The sequence below is a fragment of the Canis aureus genome, chromosome 32, assembly GCF_053574225.1.
Source record: "Canis aureus isolate CA01 chromosome 32, VMU_Caureus_v.1.0, whole genome shotgun sequence".
Taxonomy (NCBI): domain Eukaryota; kingdom Metazoa; phylum Chordata; class Mammalia; order Carnivora; family Canidae; genus Canis; species Canis aureus.
The window spans coordinates 40,283,978-40,310,220 of NC_135642.1; the positions used below are offsets into that span (position 1 = coordinate 40,283,978).

The 26,243-nt window shown below is 34.0% G+C and overlaps 1 protein-coding gene across 10 annotated transcripts in view; it reads right to left on the reverse strand.

Moving 5' to 3' along the window:
- Positions 1-26,243, reverse strand: part of MYO9A (myosin IXA) — a 263,829-nt gene that overhangs the window by 100,208 nt on the left and 137,378 nt on the right. For all 10 annotated transcript variants that reach the window (XM_077881727.1, XM_077881730.1, XM_077881731.1 and 7 more), the window contains 3 exons: positions 15,108-15,183; positions 4,935-5,078; positions 3,317-3,356 (listed from right to left, as the gene is read on the reverse strand). In XM_077881727.1, the coding sequence (XP_077737853.1) occupies positions 3,317-3,356; positions 4,935-5,078; positions 15,108-15,183 (260 nt within the window). The remainder of the gene's footprint in view (positions 1-3,316; positions 3,357-4,934; positions 5,079-15,107; positions 15,184-26,243) is intronic.

Below are 26,243 nucleotides of genomic sequence, written 5' to 3' on the forward strand. Positions count from 1 at the left end.
AAATAATCTTAAAATTTGTATGGGACCACGAAAGACCACAAATAGCCAAAGCAATCTTGAAAAATGAAGAACAAAATCGGAGTTATCATAATCCCAGATTTCAAGATACACTACCCAAGCTGCACTAATCAAAACTATGGTGCTGGCACAAAAATAGACACAAGTCAATGGAACAGAATAGAGAGTCCAGAAATAAACTCACACCTACATGGTCAATCTGTGACAAAGGAGACAAGAATATAAAATGGGGAAAAGACCATCTCTTCAATAAATGGTATGGGAAAGCTGAACAGCTACATGTAAGAGAATAAAACTGGACCACTTTCTCACACCATACTCAAAAATAAACTCAAACTGGATTAAAGACTTAAATGTAAGACCTGAAACCATAAAAATCCTAGAAGAAAAAACATAAGCAGTAGTCCCTCTGAACATCAGCCTTAGCAACATTTTTCTAGGCAAGGGAAACAAAAGCAAAAATAAACTATTGGGACTACATCAAAATAAAAAGCTTTTGCACAGCAAAGGAAACCTTCAACAAAATGAAAAGGCAACAAAGTAAATGGGAGAAGATATTTGCAAATGACATATCCAATAAGGGATTAATAAAAAAGATCCAATTAAAAAATTGGTAGAGAACCAAAGAGATATTTTCCAAAGAAGACATACAGATGTTCAACAGACATATGAAAAGATGCTCAACAACACTCATCATCAGGAAAATACAAATCAAAAGCATGATGAAATACTACCTTATACCTATCAGAATGGCTAGCATCAGAAAGACAAGAAATAACAAGTGTTGGTGAGGATATGAAGAAAAAGGAACCATCATGCACTTTTGGAGGGAATCTAAATTGGTACAGCCACCATGAAAAACAGTATGGAGGTTCCTCAAAAAATTAAAAATAAATACCATTACAATCCAATAATTCTACTACTGGTTATTTAGCCAAAGAAAACAAAAACACTAATTCAGAGAGATATATGTACCCCTATGTTTACTGCAACATTATTTACAATAGCCAAGATAATGGGAGCAATTCCAGTGTCAATCAACAGTTTAATGGAAGATGTGGGGTGTATACATTCAAACACAAACACATACACAATGGAACTAATACTTAGCCATAAAAAGAATGGGATCTTACCATTTGTGACATGGATAGATTTAAAGGGTATTATGCTAAGCAAAGTAAGACAAAGACAAATACCATATGATTTTGCTTAAATGTGGAATACAGAAAACAAAACAAAGCAAATGAATGAACAAACGGACTCATACAGAAAAAGAGTGATAGCTGCCAGAGGGGAGGGGTGAAACAGATGAAAGGGATTAAGAAATACAAACTTCCAGTTATAAAATTAAAAAGTTACACAGATGAAAAGTACAGCAAAGGGAATACAGTCAATAATACTGTAATGAAGTAGTTGGTGACAGGTGGTGGGCACTGAGTAATGTATAAAATCAATAAATCAACATGTTGTTCACCTGAAACTAATACAACACTGTGTATTAACTATAAATCAATAAAAAGAAATAAACAGAGAAATAGATGGGATTCCTGTGACTGATAATTGAATGGAATTTTTTACTTCAGGCCAATATGAGTATTTTTAAACCATATGAAGTTTATAGAGAAGTTATTCATTTGAAGAGACTAGAAAACAATGTTGCAAATAGCTAGACCCAGTGATGAATGACTCAAAAAGATGTGATACGTGTGTGCATACACACACACACACACACACACACAATGATATTACTCGGCCATAAAAGAGAACAATATCTTGCCATTTGCAACAACATGGATAGAGCTAGAGTGTATTACACTAGGCAAAATAAGACAAATACCACAGGATTTCATTAATATGTGTAATTTAAGAAATAAAACAGATAAATAAAGGGGAAGAAGAAAAAAGAGGGAGGAGAGGGAAACCATAAGAGACTATTAACTATAGAGAATAAGTTGAGGGTTGATGGAGGGAGATGGGTATGGTATGGGCTGAATGGATTATGGGTATTAAGGAGGGCACTTGTGATGAGCTTGGGTGTTCTGTGTAAGTGATGAATCACTAATTTCTACTCCTGAAATCAATATTACACTACACGTTAGCTAACCAAAATTTAAATAAAAACTTGAAACAAAAACCCAAACCTCTAAGACTAAAGAGACAGTGAAGGAAAAAAGAAAATAGAAATGAAAAGATAAGATGTTTGATAATGAAAGTGGTATCCCTTTTCTCTACATAAAAATCTTTCATGATAATAATATAATTACAAACCACTTAACATAAATTTTCTTTGTGCTTTGTGGTTTAAAACAATATTTACCACTACCAGAAACCACATATGCTGTGCATTACATTTTCTTAGGTAGCAGAAATAATAACCTCGTATTTTGTTTTGTTTTGTTTTGTGAACCAGAGAATTATGAGAATAAACAGCTCTTTCTCAGTTTTTTAAATTCTGGAATTCATCAAGAAGGTTACAAATGATAGGATTCCTTCTTTGGAAGGGTATAAGAGAAAGGAACAGTAATATTTTTCTTCTTTTAGTAAATTCAATAAATATTTTTGGAATGCCATCTTAGTATATATAAATTCAATAAATAAATATTATAAATAAATTCAATAAATATTTTTGGAATGCCATCTTAGTATATATAAACTACATAGATCAGAGCAGGCAAATTAGAGCATGGGCCAAATCCTATCCACTGTTTTCATATGGTTTATACAGTTGAAAAGATTAAAATAGTGTTCAATGACATGTGAAAAATAATATGAAATTGAAATTTCAGCGTCTAAAAATACAATTTTTACTGAAATATAGTCATACTTATTCAATTACATATCATCTATAGCAGCATTTATGCTACAATAGCACAGCTAAGTAGTTAACAGAGACTAGAGGCCTGCAAGCCTATCTGGACCTTTACAGAAAAACTTGGCTAACTAGTGCTAATGATAATAAGTTAGATAAGCACTAAATAGAAACTATTTAAATTCAAGTAAAAATCAAAATTTGACCATAATCTGGCTTAAGGATAAATGAAAAGATCTTATGTAAAGATACAATTACTCAATTAAAATTAACATTTATAATTCAGAAGCTTTTCAAAAACTAGAATATGAGATATATCACAAATATTTACCAGAACCATTAAACCTGCTTAACATCCAGTTTATTTCTAAAATGGATTTAACTGATTACGCAAAATTAATCTTATTTATATAGACTGTTTGCATGAGTAATAAAGAAAAAATAATTATGGTAAAGGGCACCAATAGAAAAAGTTTTTAGAATACTCACCTTTGGAAGGCCAGGCTTGGACTTGAAATTTTTGTTTCTCCTATAGAGACATATTACATTTGAAAAATGAGAAAATATTAGAAAAAACTACTGTACAAGTGAATGATTTTAAAAGCTCTACTAAAACACAGATTATATAACCATTTCCAAGATATAGGTCTTCTATATGAAAACACTGACTGATTCAAGTAAGCAGGCACCTTTGGGAATGAAAAATAAGCAAGGAAAAGAGAACAAAAAAAGAGATGTTTGCTTTTTAATATTGGTATAAACAGATTTAAGCCTGGTAATCCGTAATGCAATGCTATATACATTCAAACCTAAAATTTCATTTTCTTTTGGACATTAAAAGGATTCCACTTTCTTATACCTATAGAAATTTTGTATTTCTTAAAAACTTTATGACTTTCCCCTTTTGGAAATTAAAAATTGTCTTGTGCTCTTTTTTTTTCTTCCTTATATTTATATCAAACTTTTTTTTTAATGGATAAAGAAAGAAAAGGAATAATGTCCAAAGTTTATGAACATAAGCTGGGGGGTCAGAAAGATCTGACTGAGCTTGAATCTAAACTCTACCTAAATCTAAATCCTACTAGGGTAGGATTTTTTAACTTCTCTAAGTCTTGGTTTCATTAATATGATAATATAAAATAATGTAGAATGTAAAATAATGTAAAATGAGGATGATAATAGCACCAACCTCTTAAAGTTGTTATGAGGGTTAGATGCGTTAATTTGCAATTCTGAAGTATACTAAGACTTATGTATATTGAACCTATTAGCACTGTTAAGCACAGACTTAAACAGGAATTAAAAAATCCAATTCAGTCTTACATTTAGCTAGTGGCCCAAACATATGCTTTGAAATAGTGTCTGAAATATGTGGATACAGGGAGCTAAGAACTTTTTACTAGTCCACCATGCATAGTTCCATCTATGCCTTCACACCAATCCTATAATCAGGAAATGAGGAATGGCAGGCTGGATAAAGTTTATATATCACTATATACAGTCCCAGGGGACTTTACCGCCCAATTTGTTAGGACTGACAAAATTAAAATCCTTCAATTTTGGGATCCCTGGGTGGCGCAGTGGTTTAGTGCCTGCCTTTGGCCCAGGGCGCGATCCTGGAGACCCAGGATCGAATCCCACGTCGGGCTCCCAGTGCATGGAGCCTGCTTTTCCCTCTGCCTGTGTCTCTGCCTCTCTCTCTCTCTCTCTCTCTCTCTCTCTGTGTGACTATCATAAATAAATAAAAATTTTTAAAAAAATAAAATAAAATAAAATAAAATCCTTCAATTTTAATTAAACTGAGGTTCAAGACTGGGAATCTAAAACGAGCTAACAGTTTTTTCTCTATTTGGATGTAGGGTCTGTCAAAGAGTAATAATAATCTCCAACATCCAACCATGATTCTCCTGGTGAGATGAAAACCAACAAACAAACCACCTGCTTCTTAATCCATGAGATCCACAGCTCTGAATACTACTTTTGATTCACTTATTTCATTCAAAATTCCACTCATGAAAATAATGATTCACCATCACCCCTCTTCTTTCTCAGCCAGAAATCTTAAACCAGTCTTAAATAGCAATCCATATTTTTGATCAATACTAACATAAGAATTCCATGGGCTCTCTCCAACAGTTTGCTACTAGCTGAATTAGCAAATATCCCGTCTTTATCAAGCAAGGAGGTGCCACTTGAAAGTCTGCTCTGACGAATCCCAGTTCTTCCATTCCATCCAATATCAAATGTATCTCTGTAAAATTTAAATACAGTATAATTTGCTTTAGTTAATTGAGACATATCTAACATTCTCCAAATTGCTTAAATAAGTAAAATTTAAAACTTTAAAGTCAAAATTTAGGAAAAAAGCAGAAAATGATTTTTATCAGAGATTACCAATCAATCTAGACTAACCTTTTCCTTGTTCAGAACAAAGAATTTCTATGGATTCTGGCACATTCAAATACAATGTGCACACAGATGAGCACATAATACAGCTAGTATCTTTAAATCTGTTAAACTATTTACAATCAGTATATAATATTATGCATTATACATAATGTGATGGTTTTCGTCTTTGTTAGATTTTAGAACTTCCAAATACTCCTGAAAGAATTTACAATCCTAATAGACTGTCCCATTCTATGGACTATTTAATTTCTTCCTCAGAGGTCTTATTCACACACTCACTTACTACACACATATTCACCAACTTACTAAGCATCTTCTATAGGTTGAGCACTATTCTAGCCACTGGAGATAGAGGAGTGAACAAAACAGATAAAATTATCAGTGATCACAATATGAAGAGTTAATAGGGGGCTTTCCAGGTAAAGATAGCAAATTGGCCACATATTTGGATTCCTTCAGAAACCTGCAAAAATGTTAATAAACTAATTTTTTGAAGTAATAAGCACAAGCAAAATATACTAAGAGATAATAGTAACAGTTTTGAAATATGGAAAGCAGATGAATATAGAAAGCAAATTGGCTGTGGGGAAGACTGAGAAGCATCCGTATTTACAAAACTCCAAAATTGGTGGTACCAAGTATCCGTGAAAATGGTGGCAAAGATGGGTTATGAACAAAAGCATTAGTTTAAAGTCAGTTAAACACAGTTAGAACTCCATGCAGCCAGCTGACCATCCCTCCTCTATCTGTCAGTTCTCTTACTCCATTGGTTCTAAAATGCTGGCAGCTGGGACTATATCCTCTAGGAAGAAAAGTAGAATAAACTTTGTGTGGAATATGAGCATCCCAAAAGGAAAGACCCAAGGATACTGATATATCCTAGACATTGACAATACACCCAATTAATCAGGTTCCAGTTAGCCTTTCAGTATTTGAATAGTGAATATGAACAGTTGACCAAGGTTCAGCAGACATCTGAGGAAAGGCTCTAGCATGAAACAGAGACCAAAACAATCATGACATAAACAACTTTAAGTAAAAAAAGATTTTTTAAAGCTATCAGTAATATTTTTACAGAAAATAGAAAATATTACATCCATAGAATAAGATGCTATGAAAATTTAAAAACTGAGAAACCAGTCACAAAAAGCTCCTAAAAATTAAAAATGTAACACCAATGAAAATGCAGTAGGATATATTCATTCATTTAAAATACTGAACATCAACTAGTGCCAATGTTTTTCTAGCATCTTCACATTACTTAAATTCAAATGGAAGAAAACAAACAATAAACACATAAGAAATACATTGTATGTAAGATAATAGGTGATAAGGAGAAATTTTAAACATAGAAGAAAAATAATGCCACGATGCTAGTCTCTTTAATAGGGAAGTCAGGAGAGGCCTCATGAGAGGCCTCCATTTAAACAGTGATGTAAAGGAAATAAAAAACAAATCAAACAGTTAGTTATCTGGAAGAAGAACATTCTACTCAGAAGAGTTCAGGACGCAGGAATTTTGTTGATGAGTCTGAGATATATTAAATAAACCAGCAAGGCTGGAGTGAACAGGAAAAAACGGTAGACCAAGTCAGAGAGGGAAGAGGAAGCCATGTTACATATACCCTCCAAGGAATGTAAGAATTTTTGGCTTTTATGGGAATGAGAAAGAATGACAAAGAAGACTTTCAGCAAAACACTGACATGACTCAGCTTTTTATTATGAAAATAATCTCAAACCATTTTCACACTGTATTAAAATAACAATCTGGAAAACTGAGGGCTCAAGGACAAAAGGGGGGGGGAGATTATTTTAGGAGGCTATTACAGTAATCCATACCAGGGCAACAGCAGTGGAAGGAGTAAGAAATAGTGAGATTCTGGGTATCATTTTACAATACTACCAATGAAACTTGCTGATGGACTGAATGGAGAATGCATGAGAAATTAAGAAATGGAAATTAAGGATGACTTCAAGATTTTTCACTAGTAACAGATTTAGAGATGAAGTAGGAGAGATGATTTCTTATAAAGTAAAACAAAACAAGATGAAAAATCATAACAAAGTAGGTCAAGTAGACTCAAGACCCAACAGAAGAGTTTCTAGACAGATCCTACAAGATTCTGGTACTTAGAAAAGATATCACATACAAAGGCTCAAGAATTAGGAAAAGGTTATCTATAAAAAAACAAACCTATGGTTAATATCACAAAACCATGCTTAATGATAAAAAAAAAAAACTGGAAGATTTCCCATTAATAGCAGGAATAAGACAAGGATGTGAGCTCTAGCCACTCTTATTCAACCTTGTACCGAAACTTCTAGCCAGGGCAATAAGAAAAAAAAGTAAAAAAAAACGGATATCCAAATCGGAAAGAAAAAAGTGAATTTATATTTATTCACGCATGACATGATCTTACAGATAGAAAATTTTAAGGAATCTATTAAAAATTATTAGAACTAGTGAATTAAATATAAAGTTTAAAAATTCAATTATTTCCCTATATAATAGCAAAGAACTGATTATGAAAGCAAAAAAAATCATAATAGCATGAAAAATATTTATGAATAAATTTAACAAAAGAAGTATAAGATTTATACAAAAAAAATATTGTTAGAAGAATGAAAGCTATTCCATGACAGTATTCCCCAAATTTATAGATTCAACACAAACTCTAGCAAAACAATAGCTTCATTTTTTGCAAAAAATAACAAGATAATTCTAAAATGCATATGGAAATGCAAAGAACCCAGAATAGCCAAAACAATGTTAAAAGAACAAAGTTGAAAGAATCACAGCTTCTGATTTGTAAACCTGCTACAAAGACAATACGGTACCAGCGTAAAGAAAGACATATGTCAATAGAATAAAGTTGAGAATCCAGAAATAAACACTTCTTCAATTGACACTTCTGGTCAATTTAGTTCTGATAAAGGTATCAAGACAATTCAACAGGGAAAAAACAGTATTTTCAATAAATGATGTGGAGGTGGGATCCCTGGGTGGCGCAGCGGTGTGGCGCCTGCCTTTGGCCCAGGGCGCGATCCTGGAGGCCCGGGATCGAATCCCACATCGGGCTCCCGGTGCATGGAGCCTGCTTCTCCCTCTGCCTGTGTCTTTGCGCCTCTCTCTCTCTGTGACTATCATAAATAAATAAAAATTTAAAAAAAAATAAAAATAAAAATAAATGATGTGGAGGTGACTGGATATCCACATGCAAAAGAAGGAAGTTGAATCTCTCAGCACATACAAAATCAACTCAAAATCAATCATAGATAAAAACTTAAAAGCTAAAACCATAAAACTCTTAAAAGAAGAAAACACAGGGAATAAGCCATTGTGACATAGGCTTGGGTAATGATTTCTTAAATATAAAAGTATAACAAAAATGAAAAATAGGTAAGTTAGACTTCTTCAAAATTAAAAACTTCACACTTCAAACACCACCATAAGAAAAGTGAAAAGAGGGCAGCCCTGGTGGCTCAGCGGTTTAGCACCGCCTTCAGCCCAGGGTGTGATCCTAGAATCCCGGGATCAAGTCCCACATCGGGCTCCCTGCATGGAGCCTGCTTCTCCCTCTGCCTGTGTCTCTGCCCCTCTCTCTCTGTCTCTCATAAATAAATAAATAAAATCTTTAAAAAAAAAAAAAAAAGAAAAGTGAAAAGAGGGATGCCTGAGTGGCTTAGTGGTTGAGCATCTGTCTTTGGCTCAGGGCGTGATCTCGGGGTCCTGGAATTGAGTCCCACATCAGGCTCCTCACAGGGATATAGATATCTATATATAGATATCTATAGATCGATATAGATTATTTAATTAATTCTAAAAAAAAAAAGGAAAAGAAAAGTGAAAAGACAATTCCCAGACTAAAGTAAAATATTTTCAAGTCATATATCTGCTAAGGGACCCAGATCTAGAATATATAAGTAACTCTTAGCAATTCAATAATAAGACAACCCAACTAAAAATACATTACTCAGAAATAAAAGGAAATGAACTACTGATATATTTTTTTCTGATATATTTAATAACCTAATGAATTAAGTACCATGTTTAGTGAAAAGAACTAATCTCAAAGTTAGGAAGGAGATTAGGACATGTCACCCCAAATTATGCTACTTTCACATACGAGAACTAAGAATCAACAGATATAGGAAGAGTCAGTTCTCTCCCTTCTCCATAAACCGCTAAAAGCAGGGCATAAATTTCCCTTTGTGAAAGTGCCCACCTCTCCCCCACATTAGGAAAAGGAGAACATATTTTATCACCTGAGATAACAGAGTACGAACTGAGATGAGTTTGCTTAAATAAACCTTTCTAAAATAACCCTGATCTTCCATTAGTTTCCCCATATATTCCCTAGTCACTTCCCCATATTTTACCATCCCTTAAAGCCCAAACAAACCCTCTTTCCTTTATCAAAAAGGGTATATAAGCCCCAAGTGTGACACCACTTCTTTCAGTTTCACTTCTTTTCTGTGAATACTCATGCACATAAAATATTAATAAAAATTATGTGTTTTTACTCCTGTTAAGCTTTCGTAAGTTTAAGCCACAGGCTCCCAGCTACTGAACATAAGAAGAGGAAAATATTTTCTTCCGAACAGTTCCATCCTACATGATTCTATTTATATGACATTATCAAAATAACAAAACTAAAAAAATGAAGAACATAGTGGTTGCTACAGGATAGGATAGGGACAGGGGATGAGAGGGATAAATACAAATAGGTAGAATGAATGAATTCTTTTGTGATGATCAAAGAGTTTTGCATCTTGACTGTGGCATTTATGTTACACAAATGTATACATGGGGTACAGCTGCAAAAATCTATACACAGAAACACTTGCAGACTTCTAAAAATGGTGAAAACTGCAGTCTAGTTAATATTAATGTGACAATGTAAATTTCCTGGGTTTGATGATGTACTATCACTATATAAGATGTCACTTAGGGAAACTAAGTGAAAAGTAGGTACACAGGACTTTATAAACTATTTTTTCCTTTGTACTATTTTTGAAACTTCCTGCTTTTGAAAAATGGAATGTAACCTTAAAATATTTTTCCATTCATTCCTTTTTAAACTATAATACTTTTTCGATAGCCTGGACAATATCTTTATAATTTTACAGTAACTTTCTTCTGTCTTTCTGGTCAAGCTTTTAATTAAGAAGTACAGAAGATAAAAAATAAACATGCAAAAACTTAAATACAAAAATTTTCGTCAATATAAAAAAGTTAGAAAACAACCTAAATAACTAGTAATTGGAAATAGGTAAAATAAATTATGTTACAATCATCCACTGAAAGTCTATGAGGTTTAAAAAATAAAACGTCTATGAGGTCATAAAAATGTTGTAGAGGCACCCGGGTAGCTCAGTTGATTGAGCATCTGACTCTTGATTTTGGCTCAGGGTCATGAGATAGGAGTCCTCAGCTCTGTGCTGAGTGGAGAGTCTGCTTGAGATTCTTTCCCTCTGCCCTTCCCCCTACTCTCTCTCTCTCTCTCTCCCTCAAATAAATGAATCTTTTAAAAAATCATATTGTAGGATATTTAGTTGCAAAAAATATGTTAACATATTATTAAATTTAAATACAATATGGTTTATGGTTTTAGGACAATATTTATATACATACATGGAAAGAAGAATACATGCCCCCCTAAATATTTCATGAGCAAAGGAAACCCTTATTCAAAGAAGATATATAAATCACCAAAGGTATGTGAATCACCAAAGAAGTGCAAATAATCAATAAGCACATGAAAAGATGCAGCACATCTGTAGGCACTGGGGAAATCCATATCAAAACCACAACGGGGAAAAAAAAAAACCCCCACAAAAACCACAAGGTACTACTTCACATCCATTATTAACATACCTAAAATCGAAAGGATAGCCAATAACAGATATTGGCAAAAGAGAAAATGGAACCCTTATCTACTATCAGTGGGAATGTAAAATGTCACAGCCACTTTGAAAAATTGTTTGGAAATTTCTCAAAATGCTAAACAAAACACAGAGATTTGACCCAGGAATTTCATTCCTAAATACAGTCAAAAGAATCAAAAACAGGTCCACACCAACACTTGTATGTGAATGTTCACAGCAGATTATTCTTAATAGCCAAAAGGGGAAAACTTGAGTCTTCGTCAACTGATAATGCATAAAAAAAAAATGGACATACAATGGAATGTCCTTCAGCTACAAAAAAGAATTAAGTACTGGTAAATGCTACAATGTGGATTACCCTTGAAAACGTTATGCTCGGGGATCCCTGGGTGGCTCAGCGGTTTAGCTTCTGCCTTGGGCTCAGGGTGTGAGAGTCCCGCATTGGGCTCCCTGTATGGAGCCTGCTTCTCCCTCTGCCTGTGTCTCTGTCCCTCCCTCTCTCTCTCTCTCTCTCTCTCTCTCTCTATCTCTCATGAGTGAATAAATAAAATTAAAAAAAAAAAAAGAAAACATTATGCTCAGGGAAAGAAGTATCACACAAAAGGCCACATATTATAAGACTCTATTAATACTAAATTCCAGAATAGGTACATCTATAGAGATAAAAATTGGCAAGAATATGAGAAATGGAGAGAAAATAATTAAGTAGGAAGTTTCTTTTTGGAGTGATTAAAATGCTATTCGATTTTGGGATGATTAGCCAACTCTTAAATACACCAAACCTCACTAAACTATGTATTTTAAATGACTGAAACTCTGTGGGATGTAAATTGTTATCTCAATAAAGCTATTTAAAACTAGGGCTCAGGGCAGCCTGGGTGGCTCAGCAGTTTAGCGCCACCTTCAGCCCAGGGTGTGATCCTGGAAACCAGGAATCGAGTCCCATGTCGGGCTCCTTGCATGGAGCCTGCTTCTCCCTCTGCCTGTGTCTCTGCCTCTCTCTCTCTCTCTTTCTCTCTCTCTCTCTCTCTCTCTCTCTCTGTGACTCTCATGAATAAATAAAATCTTTTAAAAAAATAAATAAAACAAGGCCTAGAAATCAGCAAGCTAGAACTAAAATGCAATGTAGCAATGTCAAAATTCTGAAGAAAAATTCTTCTGACCAAGAGTTCTATACACAGGCAAATTATCAATGTGTGAGGTCAGAACAAAAACCATGTTTAGTTATGGAGGAACCAAAATATTTTCCTCACATACATATTTTCTCATGGAGCTACTAGAGGATATGCTCCATAACAGTTTACAAAGTAGACATAAAAGAAGAAATGGTAGAAAAAAATTGATGCAAAAGAATGACAAAAACGATATCTAATATAAAGGTAAAGGAAGGTATCAATGTAACAAACCCAGGCTAGTACAGATCAAAAAATGCTAGGAGAGATTTGTACGGGAAAATAAAACTAATTCAAGGCGCATCTGTTTAAATCAGAGGAAATTCAGCCAACTGACAAAGCTTGTGGTTGAAATGGTGATAAACATCAGAAAATCTCAGAGGAAAATCTGGCTGAATGATCCGGGACTATGGAACGATTTTTAAAATAAGCTGTGAAATGGACAAATCAGAGACAAAACTATGTTTACGTTAAATTTAAGAGTTTTTTGTTCACCAAAGGGCACCAAGAAACAAAGTATAATGATAAGCTACAAATTGGGAGAACATATTTGAAACACAACTGAAATGGAACCAGTACATAAAATTTATAAAGAATACTTTTTAAAAAGAAATACAGGCAAACAAACATTTCAAAATATAAATAGTAAGATACCATTTTGTAACCACCAGATTATCCAAAGTTGAGAAGTCTGATAATCAGTTGTGTTGGCAAGGAATGAAACAAAGGGAACTTTGAGCTGCCATCGTTACTGTACATTAGTACAACTACCTTGGAAAACAATTTGGGATTATCTTATAAAACTAACATGCAGGGAACACCTGGGTGGCTCAGCAGTTAACCGTCTGCCTTCAGCTCAGGGCATGATCCTGGGGTCCCGGGATCGAATCCCACATCGGGTTCCCTGCATGGAGCCTGCTTCTCCCTCTGCCTGTTTCTCTGCCACCTCTCTCTGTGTTTCTCATGAATAAATAAATAAGATCTTTAAAAAAAAAAAATGCACATATCCTACTGAACTAACAGCTCTACTACTAAGTACATATCCCAGAGATGTAATAATAGGTGAACCAGAAGATTGGTATGAACATGTTTAAAATAGCATCATTTGGGCAGCCCGGGTGGCTCAGGGGTTTAGCGCCTCTTTTGGCCCAGGGCCCGATTCTAGACAACGCAGAATCGAGTCCTGCGTCGGGCCCCCTGCACGGGGCCTGCTTCTCCCTCTGCCTGTGTCTCTGCCTCTCTATCTCCCTCTGTGTCTCTCATAAATAAATAAATAAAATCTTTAAAAAAATAAAAATAAAAATAAAGTAGCACCATTTATAATAGTAAAAGAACCACCCATATATCCACTGATGGACAAATCAATTACAGTATATTAATGCCATACAATCATTTTGTTGTGATAAAAAAAAAATACATAATGGGGCACCTGGGTGGCCCTGTTGGTTAAGTATCTGACTTTGGCTCAGGTCACGATCTCAGGGTCCTGGAATCGAGCTCTGGGTTGGCTCTGCGCTTAGCAGGAGTCTGCTTGTCCCTCTGTCCCTTCCCCTGCTTGTGCTCCCTCTCTCTCTCAAATAAATAAAATCTAAAAAAGAAAAAACTGTAACATAAAACTTACCATTTTTTCTTCTTTACTGAGAAATAACTGACACATAACATTTGATCAGTTTCAGGTATGCAATATAACAACTGAATATTTATATATACAGCAAAATGAGTATCAGAATAAGTATAGTTAGTATTTATCACCACACCCAGTTACAAATTTTTTTCTGTGATGAGAACTTTTAAGATCTACTCTCTTAGCAACTTTCAAATATACAACTCAGTATCATTTAACTGTGGTCACTATACTACCTGTTATTTTCCCAGAACTTATTTATAACTGGGAATTTGCATCTTTTGACCACTGTCACCTATTTTGCCCACATCTTATCCTAGCCTTGAGCAACCACCAATCCGTTCTCTCTCATTTTATTATTTTCAATGTATACTGAGTAAACTGGCATTGAGTACATTCACATTGCTCTGCACCCAGCACGAGTATCCATCTCCAGTTTTAGTCCAATTGAAAATTCATATCTATTAAACCATAACTCCCCACCCCCCATAACATGTAATATTATACAGCAGCTAAAAAGAATAAACTACAATGCAAGAAGTTGGATAAATCTTAAGTGAATAGTTGAAGAGAAAAGAAGTCATAGAAGACAGCATACTATGTACCAGTATTTTTGTAAAACTCAAAAACTAGCAAAGCCAAACAAATTATTGCTTAGAAAAAACATACATTTACTGTAAAACATTTTTAAGAGCACAGTAATGATAAACAGAAAATTCTGGATAGCAGTCACCTGAGGGAAGAGGGGAAGGGAGTGATTAGAAAGTAATATAAAGGTGATTGCAGTAATACTAATAATCTTCCGGTTCTGAACGTGGGTGGTAGGTTCATTTTGTTGGTATGCTTCCTAATGTACATAGGTATTTTTATATTCTATCCAATGCTACATAAATGTATAAAGACTGAAAAGGAGCTTCCCATTAAATATGTATATCAAACTTATTATGTACCATTTCACATTCCTCAGTCTTACCTCTTACTATAGGTTAATGCTGCTGCAAATAGTGTAACTGTGACTAGTTACATGCACATTTAGTCCAATTTCAAACCTTGTTACAGTATTTATAAGAGCTTCAAGAAACAAAAAAACTTAGGCCTGATTTTCTTCATATTTTTAAGCCACAAAAGTATTTATAAGAATTATTTCTTCTATACTTCCTTGAAAACATAAACCAAAATTACTTACTGTTGGTTTTTTTCATTTAGAGTATTCATGCTCTGGAGATCAGAAAGAGGTGTTCTGGGATTTTTCCGGGCTATACCTAATATATAAAAAGCAGACATTTTCAAATCAATGCTAAAAGAAACTAAACATGAAACAATTTTTCTAAGGACAAATAGAATTAATGTATTTCAACAGTAAATATTTGCTAAGCATATCATAAATACCTAAATAATATGAACCAAGTGACATGATTATTACTTACTAATTTGACTTAGGCAACAATGAACCCAACTAGGGAATTAAATAATAAATTATATTTCTTCTCTCATTTAAATATTAACAGAAAATGAAGGATAACTAGGCTGAAGGTCTAGAAATGTATAAGCTCATTATTTTAAATAATGATTCAAAGAATTCCTAATGATTCCTTTGCATCATTTTTCAGCAATAGTTATACTGCTGACATGAGCTATAGATTTCAGAGGTCAATTAATATTACATATAGACACTGAGAATCAAAAACAACAAATTATGTCCTATTAAGCATTACCAGTATTTCTTAAGTTATAATTTACTTTATTTTTTTTTAATTTTTATTTATTTATGATAGTCACACACACACAGAGAGAGGCAGAGACATAGGCAGAGCAGGCTCCATGCACTGGGAGCCCGACGTGGGATTTGATCCCAGGTCTCCAGGATCGCGCCCTGGGCCAAAGGCAGGCGCTAAACCGCCGTGCCACCCAGGGTTCCCTATAATTTACTTTAAATCATATGATAAACACTGAAGCTCTCTATACACATAAGGCCATGAATTTTCATAACACACGCATACAAACATTTAATATATGTAAGACACACTGGAAAGGAAGTGAAAGTATTCAAGATAACAATCTTGTAGGTAGGAAATCCTAAGTAACCCATAAAAAACTAGTAGGACTAATAAAAGAGTTCAGCACAATTATAAGATATAAGATCAATATTTAAAAACCAATTGTATTTCTATTCAATAGTAATAATCAGAAAAGAAAATCAGAAACAATTCCATTAATAACATCAAAATAATACAAAAAGAATAAACTTTAAAAAGTATAAAATGTTTACACTGAAAATCACAAAACATCATTAAAAGAAACCTAAATAAATGGAATGACATCCATACTTATGAATTGGAAAACTTAATTACTGTCAAGATAGTGATGCTCTCTAAATTTATCTATATATCCATGCAACCTCTATTAAAATTGCAGCATTGATTTTTTACAGAAATGAATAAACTCATCCTAAAATTAATATGGCAATGCAGAGGATCCAGAATAGCCCTAACAGTATTGAAAAATAAGAACAGATTGGAGGACTCACGCTTCCTGAATTTGAAACATTCCTGAATTTGAAACATATTACAAAGATAGAGTAATTGAGACAGTATGGTATTCTCATAAAGAAAGACAAATCAATGGAAAGGAATTCAGAATACTGAATAGACCTTTACATTTATGATCTAATGAATTTTGACAAAGATGTCAAGGCAATGCAATGAACAATGGAACAGAACAGAGAATCCAGAAGTGGACTCTCAACTTTATGGTCAACTAATATTCGACAAAGGAGGAAAGACTATCCCCTGGAAATAGGACAGTCTCTTCAATAAATGGTGCTGGGAAAATTGGACAGCCACATGCAGAAGAATGAAACTAGACCATTCTCTTACACCATACACAAAGATAAACTCAAAATGGATGAAAGATCTAAATGTGAGACAAGATTCCATCAGACCTAGAGGAGAACACAGGCAACACCCTTTTTGAACTTGGCCACAGCAACTTCTTGCAAGATACATTAATGAAGGCAAGAGAAACAAAAACAAAAATGAACTACTGGGACTTCATCAAGGTAAGAAGCTTTTGTACAGCAAAAGAAACAGTCAACAAAACTAAAAGACAACCTACAGAATGGGAGAAGATATTTGCAAATGACATATCAGATAAAGGGCTAGTATCCAAGATCTATAAAGAACTTATTCAACTCAACAGCAAAGAAACAATCCAATCATGAAATGGGCAAAAGACATGAACAGAAATCTCAGAGAGGAAGACACAGACATGGCCAACAAGCACATGAGAAAATGCTCCGCATCACTTGCCATCAGGGAAATACAAATCAAAACCACAATGAGATCCCACCTCACACCAGTGAGAATGGGGAAAATTAACAAGGCAGGAAGCAACAAATGTTGGCGAGGATGTGGAGAAAGGGGAACCCTCTTGCACTGTTGGTGGGAATGTGAACTGGTGCAGACACTCTGGAAAACTGTGCAGAGTTTCCTCCAAGACTTAAAAATAGATCTGCCCTATGACCCAGCAATTGCACTGCTGGGGATTTACCCCAAAGATACAGATCCAATGAAACGCCGGGACACCTGCACCCCGATGTTTAGAGCAGCAATGTCCGTCCACAATAGCCAAACTGTGGAAGGAGCCTCGGTGTCCATCGAAAGATGAATGGATAAAGAAGATGTGGTTTATGTATACAATGGAATATTACTCAGCCATTAGAAACGACAAATACCCACCATTTGCTTCAATGTGGATGGAACTGGAGGGTATTATGCTGAGTGAAGTAAGTCAATCGGAGAAGGACAAACATTATATGGTCTCATTCATTTGGGGAATATAAAAAATAGTGAAAGGGAATAAAGGGGAAAGGAGAAAAATGAGTGGGAAATATCAGAAAAGGAGACAGAACATGAGAGACTCCTAACTCTGGGAAATGAACAAGAGGTGGTGGAAAGGGAGGTGGGCGGAGGCTGGGGGTGACTGGGTGATGGGCACTGAGGAGGGCACTTGATGGGATGAGCACTGGGTGATATGCTATATGTTGGCAAATTGAACTCCAATTAAAAAAAAAGACAATGCAATGAGAAAAGAATAATCTTTATAACTAATGGTGCTGGAAAAACTAGATATATCCCCATTTAAAAGAATGAAATTGGACCAAAAATCAAAGTAAGTGCTGAATTTATAAAATTCTCAAAAGAAAATATAGGAGTAAATCTTTATGACATTGAATTAGGCAATAAAATTACTTAGATATGTTACCAAAAGCATAAGCAACCAAAAAAAAAATGTATAAAGTGGACATTCTCAAAATTTAAAACTACTGTGCTTCAAAGGACAACAGATCAAGAAAGTAAAAAGACAACCCACAGAATGCTAAAAAAAAAAAAAGTTTGTTACTCAACTATCTGATAAGAAACTTGAATCCAGACAATAAAAAGAACTCTTATAACTGAATAATAAAGACAACCCAATTTAAAAATGAACAAAGGATATGAATAGATATTTTTCCAAAGAAGATATGCAAATCATTAGTAAGTTTATGAAATGATGCTTAACATCATTAGTCATCAAAGAAATGAAAATCAAAACTATAATAAGATACCACTTTATCCCCACCAGGATGGCTATAATCAGAAAGACAGATAAAAGTGTTGCCACAGACAAGAAAAAAAATTGAAACCTTTTGTACACTGCTGCAATGTGAAGCAATACAGTCACTTTGGAAAGTACTTTGGCATATATTATCAAAAAAGTAAACCCAGTAATTCCACTCCTAATTAAATTCCCAGGAGAATTTCCAGTAAACTGTTACTGAAAATATCTTATGATCAACTAATTCAGTTAGAACTTTATTTTCTTATATACTGAATTCATTGTTTTTGTTTTATTTAATCAGTTCCTTAGTTATGAGCACCAATTATCCCTATGACAAATTATCATTTTCTATCCTCCATATCTATTCTTTTCTTCTGTGTATTGAAACGAAATCATCTCAGACCTTTCATCAATATTAGCAATTCAATCTTCAGCTATTTTCCACTATACTTTGAGGTCATACAAATGTAGTTTTATGCTTCTGCATGCTTTGATAGTTCTATACCTCTTTTCAAAATCATTCTAATATTTTATTGTCTTGAATTTGTGCTACTGCTTTACTGGATTCAAATTCTTAAATTCTTCTATACTATAAAGTACTCACGGGAAATTTTCTTCTCCTTGGGAGTATTTTCCCTGCAAACACAACAGGGTGTTTCTTTGAGGGTGGTTCTTTTATGCATATTATCTGACCTCCTTATTTCCTTCTGTGTGATTTTCAACATCAATTATTAAATATTTTAAATATTCAGAGGGCATAAGGAATAATAAATATGCTGAACGTTAGCAACTGATCACTCAGAAAATGAAGGCCTGTGCACTCTCTCCTGATCTCATTCCAACAGCTTCAAATTCCATCATGCCCCACTTGCTAGGATGAGCATTTAAAAACCTTTTAACTAAATACATACATACATACCTTTAAAATAGGCATCATAATGGTCAATGACTTAAAGTAGAAGATGGTCTTACGAGTTAACAGACAGCAAAACTTAAAGGAAAACAGGAACTGTAAAAAGGAACCAAATGGATATTCTGGAACTAAAACTGAAATAGAATTCATTCTAGGGACGCCTGGGTGGCTCAGTGGTTGAGTGTCTGCCTTCAGCTCAGGGTGTGATCCCAGAGTCCGGGATCAAGTCCTACCATCAGGCTCCCTGAGAGGAGCCTGCTTCTCCCTCTGCCTAGGTCTCTGCCTTCTCTCTGTCCCTCATGAATAAATAAGTAAAATCTTAAAAAAAAATTCATTCTATATTCATTCTATGGATTTAAAAGAAGACTTTGAACAGCACAATGAACTTGAAATCAATAAATAAAAATTATCTAATCTGAAGAATGAAAGAACAAAAATAAGAGAAAAATGAGCAGAGTATGAGGAATTGAGACAGATCAAATATTCTAAAAACATTTAACTGACATCTAGAAATAAAAGAAACTGCAACAGAAAAAGTTTCTGAAACAATGTCAGCCAAAAATTTCCTAAATTTGATGAAAGACAACTGAAGCACAGGTCAAAAGGTACAGCAAATCCCAAAAAGGATAAATATAAATCATATCTAGGAACATCATAAATTACTGAAAACCAAAAAACAACGAGAAAATGTCTAGCAGCCAGAGGAAAAAAGGTACACTAGATATGAAAGAAGTATAATGGGATTACATCTGAGTTTATCATCACAAATAATGTAAGTCAAAAGAAAATAAAATATCTGTAAAGTACCAAAATTTGATAGTTCCTAATGACATTAAACATGTCTACCTTATGACATTATAACCAACCATAAGTTTTACCTGAGGAATGAAAACATATGTACACAAAATGACATAAACAAGAATGTTTATAGCGGGGCTTCTCACAATAGCTGAAAGCAGTATATTTAACCCTTATATCCATCAAGAAACAAATGATAAACACAAAGTTGTACACACAATTGTTTTTATATACATAATAACTCAGCAACAAACTAACTGTATATGAAACAACATAACATGGGTGTATTTATCATATTGCCTAAGAGAATCAGAACACAAAAGAATACATACTGTATGATTCCATTTCTGTAAAATTTTTAGAAAAGGCAAAACTAATTTATAGTAACAGAAATCTTAAGAGTTGACTATAGGAAGTGGGAAAACATTTAAGAGAACAAGAATCAATTTTCTGATACAGCTGTATTCTAATATTTTATTTTGAATCTTTTGTGTTCATATGATTTAGGATTTTCTCTTATAAACATCTCACAACTAAGTTTTCTTTTTCTTAATTGCATGACTTGTTATTTAACTATTTCATTTGGTTCATTTTAATTTACTGGTATTACTGTTGTTCTTCGTTTTTCTGACTTATTTTATGCCTTGTATCTCCCTAATTATTATATGCTTTTATCCAGACTTCTACTGAATTATTTCCTTTATATTTTGGTTTCTTTTGTTTTGGAAGTCATATATACTCTCTTCTTTGATTATCCTTGAATTTTTAACATATCCACGAATTCTAAATGGAATTCTCTTCCGTTTTGCTAAAGAGTACAAGAACCTCTGAATGCTTCGATTCTAGTTATCCCCTTCCCATCTCAAATGTCGTTACCCCGTACTTATTTTCACCTTGTTTTTCCCCTATTAATCAAGCAAATTAAGTTTTACTACTAAGTTTTATAAAGTAATTGTTTATTTAGATACATAGAACATATCTATCATTTCTTTATCAGATCTCAACACTTTCCAGTGAGTTCAGGTTTTGTCTTTCTCAACTCTTTTAATAAGTTCTATCAGTGTAGATCTGTTTAGATTACTACCTAACTCTATTTATTTTCACCTTTGCCTGGTATACCTTTGTCCATCCTTTTACTTTCATCATTTTGAGAATCTTGTAGATATGGGATGCCTGGTGGCTCAGAGAAATGTTTTCTCCCTCAGCCCACGTCAGGATAGAGCCTGATGGTGGGTTCCCTGCTCAGCAGAGAGCCTGCTTCTTCCTCTCTTCCCCACTCCTGCTCTCTCTCTATCTCTCTCTCTCTCTCTTTCTGAAATAAAGTCTTCTAAAAAAAAAATCATGTAGATATTATTTAACTGAACTTCTTGAAAAATTCATTTGGAGAATTTAATTGATGAGGTTAATCTATTTTTATTAATTTTAAATAGCAGTACTTATTTCTTATATTTTCATGTTTTTCATTTATTTTACTCTGAAACTCATTTTTTCCTTTCTTAGTTTTCATTTGTTAAAGGCTTCCTAAGCCACTTTAAAAGATAAAAGTGATTCTATTTTTGTTATTATTATGGTTGTCTATTAGACACACACAATCATGTTTATTTACCCAAATTGATTGACTTTGACAAATATCTATATTCTACCAATTCAAGAAAAATATAGCTCCCTGCCTTTCCTGTAGGCTCCACCAAAATAACATTCTATTTATTTCTCCCATTTGTTTCTCCCATTTTCAAACATGAATTCTGATCATATACCATTTTATTTTTATTTTTGATAGTCTTAATTCCATGCAAAATAGTCTCTTCTATATATATTTGTCTGTGACTTTTGTCAGGCTTCATGATATGTAATTATTTTTACTGTGGTAAACCTTACATATAGAATACATGCATTTGAAGTATACAGTTGCATAAGTTTTGATAATACTACTACCAAAAGAAGATACAGAATATTTGCATCATCTCCCAAGAGTTCCCTTGTGCCTTTTCTTTGAAAACCCACCACACACCCTCCTGGATCATGGCAACCACTAATCTGATACCCACATAGAGTGGTTTGCATTTTCTAGAATTTGATATAAATGGGATATAAAACAGTATGTCCTCTTTTATGTAAGGTTTCATTCAGCATATTATTTTAACAATTGATCTATAAAAGTATCTGTGTGAACATACGTTTTCATTTCTCTCAGATAAATATCTGGGATTGGTATTAATGGAACTGGAAAGTATATGCTTACCTTTATTTTAAAAAACCTGACAAACTCTTTCCCACAATAATTGTACTGTTTTACATTGCAGTAGAGTATATAAGCATTCTAGTTGCTCCACATCCTCATCATGAGTTAGTACTGTCAATACTCTTTAAGTATTGTCAACTTGTTAAAATCCAGCTGTGACAGAGGCTGTTACTGTGGCCTCATTGTGATATTTTGCACTTCCCTAATGACTAATGAAACTGATCATCTGTCACAAACCTATGGATCATTCCTATATCTTATTTTTGAAGCACATGTTCAAGTCTTTAGACTATTTTTAACTGAACTGCTTAATTTTATTAACTACAGGGTTCTTAAAATATTGTTTTCAAGTCCATTATCAGTCATCAGTATTATAAATTATTACACAAATATTGTTTCCCAGGGTGTGGTATGCTTTTAGTTTTCTGAGCAAGATCTTTTTTAAAGTAGAAATTTTCAATTTTGGTGAACTCCATTTTACCCTTTTTCTTTTTTTAAATAGTTTATGCTCTTAAGTCCCATCTAAGAAATTTTTGCGAAGATTTTCTCTCAGGTTTTCTTCTACAAACTTAATAGTTTTACTCTTTATGATGAGCTATATGACCCACTTCAAGTTCAATCTTACTCAGAATATAGGGTAAAGGTCAAAGTTCTCTTCTTCTTTTTAGATTTTTTAATTTATTTATGAGAGAGAGAGAGAGCATGAGCACGCACATGCGCACAAGCAAGGCGAACAGCAGGCAGAGAGAGAAATGGGTTCCCTGCCAAGCAAGAAGCCCAATGCAGGACTCAATCTCAGGACCCTGGGATCATGACCTGAGCCTAAGACAGATGTTTAACCAACTGAGCCACCCAGGCATCCTAAGTCCTCTTGTTATATAAGGCTACCTAATTGTCCCAATGTCACTTGTTTAAAAGACCATGCTCAACCCTACTCGATTATCTCAGTACTTATATAGAAAATCAACTGACCTATATGTGTAGATCTTTTCCTGCATTTTTATTTGGTTTTATTGATCTCTTGATCTTTACACTAACAGAGCAATGTCATGATTATTTTAGTCTTGAAATCATATAGAATAAGTTCTCCAGCTTTGTCATTCTTTTTCAAAATTGTTTTGTCATCCTAGGTATTCTATATTTCTATATAAATCTTAGTTATTAGCTTGTGAATTTCTACTAAAAATCTGCTGTGATATTCATTGGAATTGCACTCAATCTATAGATCTAATTGGAGGAGAACATCTCAGCAATACAAAAACATGTATTGGAAAAAAAGAAAAAGAAAACATGTATCTCTCTTCATTTATTTAGGTATTTTTCAATTCCTTGTAGTTGTGTACAGGTCTAACACATATTTCATAAAGTTATCCCTAAGTGAGGTGCTTGGGTGGCTCAGTTGGTTAAGTATGTGACTTCTGATTTCAGCTCAGGTCATGATCAAAGAGTTGTGAAATGGAGCCCCTCATTGGGCTCTGTGCTGGGTGTGGAGCCTGCTTAAGATGCTCTCTCAATTAATTAATTAATTAAACTCATCCTTTAGTAGTTCATGTTTTAGTATGTTACATTATTACCCATTGCATATTAAAGCACTTCAAAACCTAGCACTTAAAAATAACAGTTATAATCAGAGTTTCTAACAAAACCGGTTTCAAGAACTGCTTAGCTGGGTGGTTCAGATAGGGTATCTTCATGAAGTTATAGTCAATCTGTTGGCCAAAGCTGTGGTCACCTGAAGACTGAAATGGAATTGAAAGATTTGTTTCCAAGGTCACTCACATAATTAGTAGCAAGGATCAGTTCCTAACTGTAGACTGCAGGCTTCAGGGGGCTTTCTCACAGGGCTACTCACAAATGGCAGCTTGCTTCTCCCAGAAACAGTGATCTGAGAGAGCTAGCAAGTGAGAAATTACTTAAGGTGGAAACTGCAGTCTTTCATAACTTAATTTTGGAATTGACATACTATCACTTCTGGCATGTCTTATACATAGACCAAGATGGGTAAAATGCAAGAGACTACACAAAGTTGTGAATACCAAAATATGAGGATAACTGGAGACTATCGAGGAGGCTGACTGCCAAAGATGTATAAATGAAATTCATAGATTTCATTTTCCACATGTCCATGGCTAAAATATAGATTTTTGTGAATTTACCTGGTATCCTGTGAGATTGTTGGAATTTACTTTCTATATCAAAGAGCATATTTTAAACTCCTTAGCACTTTCTATATAGATGATCATTTGTCTACATCTTCCTTTTCAATCTATGTACCTTTTATTTCTTTTTGTTGCCTTATAGCACTGTGTATGACTTTCAGTAGAGGGTTAAATCTGAGTGGCAAAAACAGGTATCTTTGCCTTGTCTCAATGTCAGAGAAGCAGTATTCAATCTTTCATCATTGAGTATGAAGAATGCTATAGGATTTTCATGCATATTCTTTATAAAACAGAGATTGCCTTCTATCTCTAGGCTCCTATAAGTTTTTAAATAGGAATGAATGAAGAATTATGACAAAATCTTTTTATCAACTGAGATGTCATATGCTTTTTCTTTTTTAGATGGATAATAGAGTGAGTTATATTGATTGATTTTCTATTATCAAACCAATCTTTCCTGGAATAAACTCCACTGGATTTCATGTCTTCTCCTTTAATATATTGGTGAATTTAGTTAGCCCTTCTTTTGTTAAGGCTTTTTATGTCTATTATTGTGAGGTATGTTGATCTGTAGTTTTTTTGTAATGTTTTTGTCTGACTCTGGTATTAAGAGTATACTGGCCTCAAGATATGATTTGCATAGAGTACCTTGCTCCTATATTTTCTGAAAGAGTTGAAGAGAACTGGCATTATTCTTTCCTTAAATGTTCCTTAAATAAAATTTACTATTAAAGCTATCTGGGTCTGGGCATTTCTTGTATGGGGTAAGACTTTACTTTTGAATCTGTTATTGTTAATAGATATAGGAGTGACCACATTTTCTATTTTTCCTTGGGCCAACTTAGTTTGACATTCAAGGAATTTGTCCATTTCATCTAAGTTTTTAATTTATTGACACAAGTGTTCATAATATTTCCTTAATCTTTTGATGTCTATCTTGTTCATTCCAGTTAACAGTATTTGTGCCTTCTCTCATATTTCTTGATCAGAAGGATAGGACTGCACTAATACAGCAGCCACTAGCCACATGTGGCTCTCAATTTGATCTGACTGAATCAGATTAAAACTTCAGTTTTCCAATTTTCAGTAACTTTCAGGTGCTTAACAGCCATATGTTGCTAATGGCTACAGTTTTAGAGAGCATAGCTGGAGAACATTTTTATCTTCACAGAAGGCTCTATTGGACAGAACTAGAGCTTTATCAATTTCATTGCTCTTTTGAAAAATCAGGTTTTTGTTTTCACTGATTTTCTCTACTGTTAATCTACTTTGTATTCACATATTGTAGCTCCTCATTTCTCTTTACTTATTTTGGGTCTAAAATGCTCTTCTTATAGTTTCATAAGGTAAAAGCAATCATTTTGACTTCTTCTTCTAATATAAGGATTTAAAGCCATCAATCTTCAGGCAGCCTGGGTGGCTCAGCGGTTTAGCGCCGCCTTCAGCCCAGGGCCTGATCCTGGAGATCCAGGATCGAGTCCCAAGTTGGGCTCCCTGCATGGAGCCTGCTTCTCCCTCTGCCTGTGTCTCTGCCTCTCTCTCTCTCTCTCTCTCTCTCTCTCTCACTTTCTCTCTCTCTCTGTTTCTCATGAATAAATAAAATCTTAAAAA